The sequence below is a fragment of the Vigna angularis genome, chromosome 6 (assembly GCF_016808095.1).
Source record: "Vigna angularis cultivar LongXiaoDou No.4 chromosome 6, ASM1680809v1, whole genome shotgun sequence".
Taxonomy (NCBI): domain Eukaryota; kingdom Viridiplantae; phylum Streptophyta; class Magnoliopsida; order Fabales; family Fabaceae; genus Vigna; species Vigna angularis.
Window position 1 is genome coordinate 30,131,295 of NC_068975.1, and position 6,736 is coordinate 30,138,030.

Consider the following 6,736-nt stretch of genomic DNA (forward strand, 5'->3'; position numbering starts at 1 on the left):
ATTAATAAATATTCCAAATATAATAATCCAAAATAAATCGAAGTTGTAGAATAAGTCAAACTTAAATGATATATTAGTTACTAATAATACGCCGAAAACAAGGCATTGTGCTTTCTCTCTCACACGCACTCATTGGCTGTTTTTTATATTAATTATCATTATTTTTGATGGGTATGTCAAATTAATATTAATAAATAATAGTTAATATTAATCAATCCGAGTAAGAAGGGTTGTTAAGCCGATGATTTTGTCGTCTTTTAGATTATTAGGGTTTTTATTCTGTTGCAGACACTGGTTGAGAATCACTGCTCAAAAGAATAATAACACCAAATTCTAACCAGATAAGGAGTGTGGAATTTCGAAGCTTCATCTCTTTTACATGATACCCTTTTCCTTTCTCTCTCTTCTCTTATTCTCATTGTTTAGTTACCTACCGTTCAATCAAAGTCAATGGCTACTCTCGCTCCATTTTTTATTTGATTTCTTTTTGCTCTCACAGTCTTCCCAAAAGGGCTATTTTATTTTGATGTGAAATTTTGTAATATGAGAAAAAGAAAGATCTTTTAGATCGATTTGTTGATGGGTCGGGCTGGGGTTTTGTTAATTGTTGCAATGGCAAATTGAAGTTCCGAGGGTGATTTGTTGGGGAAATGGGCGATCAGGGTGTTTTAGGTGTTAACGTTGGAAGAGAGGAGGAGGAAGATGAGTTTTGCAGTTGTTGTGGAGATGAAGACGAGGAAGCGTGGAAAGAGACTGAGGAGGCTGTGGTGGGAGGGTTGAAGGACGAGCTTGATGAATTTTCAGTGAAAATGTTCTTCAAAGGGTTGTCAATGGCTGGGGTTGAAAATCCAAGTTCTGGGTTTTCTGGAATTGGAGTTGTAATGGAAAGGTCACCAGGGCTTCCTACTATAAGGGTGCAGAAAAAACTTGACTTTTATGCGGAGGAGTCTGTGGTTGACTCTTTGGCACTCTTGGATGGTTTGCTGGAAGCTGTGCGGAAAAAGATCCGCAGGGTTTATGCTTTCACAGATTCCGAGTTGTTGCATGATCAGGTTAGCATTTCAGTGTTTGATTTCAATATTTGTTTATTTTATGATATGATTATGGCCTCTTCATAAATTGATGAAGATCTAGAAACCACGGGATGCCAAAATTGGAAATCACTTGTATGAAATATCTACATCTATTGGCATGCTATACCTCCGTGTTCTTGTTCCTTGTATGGATGAACACTGAGATAAGAATTATTTAGGCCTTGCGCTATTGTTGGGTTTGCACAAACATGGGATGGTGTTTCCATTTCTTAATTTTTATCTTCATACTGTGCCTGAGATGTCTGTTATTTACTTCTTATTATCTTTTTGTTTGTTTGGGTGTCCTTTTTGTTTTTGTTTCTTTAGCCTGTATATAAGAAATTTTAGAGGGACGCGTTTTAGCAGGCACACTGTGATTCAGTTTGAACAGCAAATACCATGATTAAATTTGAGCTGCAATTACCTTTTTCTATAACAGCTGAAAAAGGTGACTTTAATATTTTTCATTTATGTGTTTAAGACCTTTTCATGCATGTTTAACATTTAAATATTTAGAATAACGTACATTCTAAATTTGTTTTAGAAACATTGATTGACATTATTTTGACTTGTGCGAGTAAACCTATTATGATTCTTTAATGTGTTTTTGTGGCTATTTCCAGGTCACCTGTCTTTAACTATCCTTCCGTTTGAATGTGAATATTTTGACAGATAACATTTGGGAAGAAAATGGACATGCCTCTTTTGATGGCATTGAGAGAAAGGATTCTGGAACTTGCCAATAATTTTGAAGATTTTGTTTTAAAGCTTATACCGTCTACTGATCTTGAGCAGCCACTGCATTTGGCCAAAGTAGCTATTGGGCTAGTCACTTTCCCCATAAGTGGTGAGAGATTGCTTAAGAACTGTTCTATTTGCTGTGATGACAAGCCAGTGCTAATTATGATTACCCTGAAATGTTCGCACACATTCTGTTCACATTGCTTGAGGGCCTATGCCGATGGTAAAGTACAATCATCTCAAGTTCCTATAAAATGCCCTCAACCAGGGTGCAAGTATTGCATCTCTGCAACTGAGTGCAGGTCTTTTCTTCCATTCACCTCATTTGAATCACTGGAGAAAGCTGTTTCCCAAGCCAATATTGACAATTCAGATAGAATTTATTGCCCATTTCCAAATTGTTCTGTTCTCCTTGATTCTCATGAATGTTTATCAGCTAGGACAAGTTCATCAAGTCAGTCTGACAATTCTTGTATCGAGTGTCCTGTTTGTAAGAGGTTCATCTGCGTGGACTGTAAGGTTCCTTGGCATTCTTCTATGAATTGTGTAGAATTCCAGAATCTGCCAGAGGACGAGAGGGATGCTTCTGACATATCCTTGCACCGTCTTGCTCAAAATAAGAGGTGGAAGCGTTGTCAACAATGTCGTACAGTGATTGAACTTACTCAAGGCTGTTACCACATGACATGCTGGTAAGATACAAAACTGTTGGTTATTTATATTGCAAACCTGAATTCTGCTTAGATGTATGCTGTCAAACTAGTATATTGAAAGTAGAGCAATATATTATAGAAATTTACATGTTAAGAAGTGAGAGAGGGATCTGCCTATTTAAAACAGTGTTGTATGCAAGTTCTGTTTCCTTGTTTGTCTATGGTGTCTCATTTCATTTTTATGATTATGCATGAGGAAGTTCTGTGCACTAGAAAGGTAAAATGTAACTGTATGTAATCTCTAGGCCTTAGTTAATTTTCAGATTGAGTGTTAGAACATTTGAAATCTGAATGTATTGTAACTTTGAACTAAATAAAGACTGACAATTATTAAGTGATCATTTTTAGGCTCAGGAGAGAGAGAGAGAGATTGGTTGATAGTGTGATCCTGCTAAATGATAGTAGGTCCGAGCTTAACGGAGATAAAGTAAATATAATTGTTTGGCCTGAACATATTTATATTAACTCCGTATGTGTGTCTGTGCAATTTTGTCACCTCAGTATTAGTTTCAGATTGTATTCAATTTAATACATGAGCTGATGCTGCAGAATTAAACTGATCTGGTTCTCTAGGTAACAATTAGATAATGGATGCTTGAATTGCGTATATGTGAGCATAGTTTAGAATGATGAATTTTTATTTCTTTTTTAATAAATAAAATCCAAATAGTTTTAAAACAATTGAAGCAAAAAAACTAAAACGCAGTTGTCCCTACAATATATAGTCTGTTAGATGATAAATGGCTAATTGGTTTGGTTGTGGCACATGGCAGGCAAGGATGTGAGTAGTTTGTTTTAAACTATTATATAAATACATAAATTAATCTTTTACTTAGGAGTGTCAAAGTGGACCGACCTAACTCACCTGCCTCGATTTAAAAATGAGTCAGCTCAACTCGGTTCACTTTTTGTGTACTAGAAATTTTTTAACCTGGTTCAACCCACCATTGGTTGATGGGTTGACACACTTAAAGGATATTTTTGTTTTTCCAATTTGTTTTATATATTATTAAAATACAATCAAAAGTGGATTGATTTGACACTTTTTTTATAACAGTAGAATCAAATTGTTAACCTATTTCACCAAACATTATTATAAAGATACTAGTTGAAAATTATAGTGTCAACATGCATAATTTGACAAAAAAATAAACTACACATCCAAATTATTTAAATACTATTGAGCAACATTTTAGACTTTAAAAATATCAAATTGTTAACCTACATAATTAGAAGTAGTAAGTAGTTATGATAAAAAGCTTATGAAAAAATTTTAAAAAAATAATACGAGATTGTTGTTGGTAGGTTACAGGTCAATTTACCTTCAACCTGACTCAAATTTGTTTAACTCACGGGTTAAGTGAGCCTGGTTCATTTTAATTCACATTTGAAAAAGTTGAATTTTTTTCATCCTAACCCAGCTGGAACTCATCGTGAGTCGGGTTGACTCATGGGTTTGAACCCAATCTCTACTTTTACTATTTGTTTCTTGGCATGTTTAATGTTCTTATGAAAATTATAAAATATGAAATGGCCAGCACAAGTAACACATTCCTACATGAATTTGGAATTGGGAAGGGATCAGCCCTGGTGGCAGAGGTGGATCAGGTTTTAGGACTGGAAAGTAGTTTTGAAATCCAAAAAAGCTAGTGAAGGCTTTTTGGAAGCAAACCTGAAATCTGCTAGAATTCGTAATAGGATTTGTTCCAAGACAATCTTTTATTTGGTTATTTGATTTTGAAAGTTTTATTTGTTAGAGACTATTAACATGTGGGTTTGTGATGGGCTCTGCGTCAAAGTTGTAAGTTTTTCAGGCTTATTCAGCGGTAAGTCCTAAGAAAGGGGACATGCAGGCTGAGGACTATAAGATGGATCATGGTTATATGATTAAGATTCCAAATTCAAATGCTGGTAGGCTGGATGAAATTAAACCAATTGATTCTGAAGTATCTAGGATGATTAGATATTGAAAACTATCAAAAGTTCGCATTTCTTGACATGTGGAATTAACAAGTAAGCAAGATGACATGAGCAAGATAACAACCATGTGTTTATGGAAAAATTAATCTGCAAGGTTTCAATTGAAAAATATAACAAATTTGAAGATTCAGTAAACACAAAAATTAATTGGGATTCAATTGAAAATACCCAAATTTGTAAGGAACTTAAAACTTAATTTAAGTTTAAAATAATTGGTTGTTTTTAAAATCCAAAATGAAATGAATCAGTTAAATTACATCAGTCCTTGACTATTGCAATGAACCTCTATCTTTGTTAAATGAAAACCTTGGAAAAACCAGTAGACTTTCTGGTCAAAAGGGGATCAAAATTGGACCTTCTCCTTGACTTTTTGGAGGTTATATTTCTAGATCTCTCCTCCATTATGTAGCTCATCACATTCAACAGTGGGCTGTCAATTAATCCCTTTCTGTTTGCTTCTAATTATTAACCTAATCCACGGTCTTTTCACATCCACTTCATTCAAAAGATGGTAGTTGGATAAGATGATTTGAAGGGTGCTGCTGTAGATGATCAAACCAAAAATTTGATGTTGGATATTCATTTGAATCTGGTGCAAATCAATGAAATAAACTACTAATATATCAATTGGGTCTTTCTGTAAGGATATACACTTTTTACCCAGATCAGTTCTAGACCAGGAAAAGAGCCTCACAGCTCAGTCATACATTAAACTATGCAAATCATCAATTGCTCCATTTTCCATGAAACATACCATATTGTTACTAGATTATTGATTCATCATCAAGTTCCATATTCGATAATAATAAGATTATTTTTTTCTTAGAACTAGTATCATTTTATCGGTTTATACTTCTTAAATTTTGACCCATTTTATTAGATTCTTTTTCTGTATAGATTGGTCTTTATTTCTTGTTTAAGTCGATTGATGTGTGTGTTTCTGGTTCCAACCTTGTTCTTGGATCTAAAATATGTTGTATGTTTAGGTTAATGATGATATGATTGATTGGTGAAATTTCATTACTATAACATGAAGTGTCAACCCGATTTATCAGCTCTGTTCCTAGAGGAAACAAAAAGAGAACGAAAAAGCCTCACTAGGAGGAATCTCACTATCACAAGTTTATCCAAGCTCTGTTATAGCTTTTAAGCTTTTCTAATTGTTTTATGTGCACTTGTCTTCATTTCAGGTGTGGTCATGAGTTCTGCTATTCTTGTGGTGCGGAATACCGAGAAGGGCAACAAACATGCCAATGTGCATATTGGGATGAAAGTAACTCAGAAAACTCAGTGGCACACTCTCTTCAAGAATCAGAACAATGGGCATGGGAGACATTCAACTCTCTCTCCATGATCGTGGATGCATACTCAGACCAGGAAAGATCACAGCTTGCGCTGATTCAGAGGTTTCTGGCCGGCGGTTTCAGTCTCAGTGACCACAATCCTTACCAGTCTCCTCCTCGCTGTACAGATTCCTATGTAGACCCCATGAAGGATCTACATCAACTTCCATGGCTAGAGAGATTTGTGTCTGTGATAAGTGACAACTACTATGAAGATTACATTCAATGAAAACTGTGATAGATCATAGACTTTTCTACCTAATAAGCTCATCAACTTTCAATCTCAACTAAAGTTTTGAGAGGTTGCAGAAGGGGAAACTTGGGAGTGAAAACATCTTTGCTTCTTTTTTTACTGGGAAGAATACAGTGTTAGTCAATTAACTTTTATTTTGCTCACACCCTTTTCCTTCTTATTGAAAAGAATGTTAAACAAACTACTTGGTTGGGTTTTATAGTTAAACAAACTTTTTTTAGTCTTCTCACACGATAGTTGTCTATTTTAGTTCTCATATATATTATTTTTAACCATTTTCAATCTCTGTAACTTTGACAAAGATGGAATGATATTAAAAAAGATATACATGAAGATTAAAAAGAATTCAAATGATAGGTATACAAATTAAAAGGGATAAATGTTGTATAAAAAATGTTGCTGACTACAACTTAAGGACGAGTTATGTTTTAACAAACACAAAATGTCACCTATTTCACAATTAAAACTTGAAACACGCATGTGTTACACGAATTTAACATGTTCTTAAAACTTTCATTCACACCCACAATGTTTTTTACCAAATAAACTAGATGGAAAAAGGTCGGCAGCAATTTTCCTCGAATGCTAAAAAATTTGAATAGGACATGCACGGTTTTAGCCTATCCTACTTTT

At 34.4% G+C, this 6,736-nt stretch overlaps 1 protein-coding gene across 1 annotated transcript; it reads left to right on the forward strand.

Annotated features, from left to right (window-relative positions):
• The first annotated feature begins 270 nt into the window (after positions 1 to 270).
• Positions 271 to 6,332, forward strand: LOC108343247 (E3 ubiquitin-protein ligase RSL1). Its single transcript, XM_017581401.2, has 3 exons — positions 271 to 1,052; positions 1,746 to 2,506; positions 5,698 to 6,332. The coding sequence occupies exons 1-3, from the start codon at positions 651 to 653 to the stop codon at positions 6,077 to 6,079; spliced, it is 1,545 nt and encodes a 514-aa protein (XP_017436890.1). The 5' UTR covers positions 271 to 650; the 3' UTR covers positions 6,080 to 6,332.
• The last annotated feature ends 404 nt before the right edge of the window (positions 6,333 to 6,736 follow it).

What these genes read in the sequence shown, in the direction of transcription:
- LOC108343247 (XM_017581401.2), top strand. Translation starts at nt 651, where the DNA reads ATGGGCGATCAGGGTGTTTTAGGTGTTAACGTTGGAAGAGAGGAGGAG. An exon ending in CCGAGTTGTTGCATGATCAG is followed by an intron (nt 1,053 to 1,745) that starts GTTAGCATTTCA and finishes ATATTTTGACAG; the next exon opens with ATAACATTTGGGAAGAAAAT. An exon ending in TGTTACCACATGACATGCTG is followed by an intron (nt 2,507 to 5,697) that starts GTAAGATACAAA and finishes TCTTCATTTCAG; the next exon opens with GTGTGGTCATGAGTTCTGCT.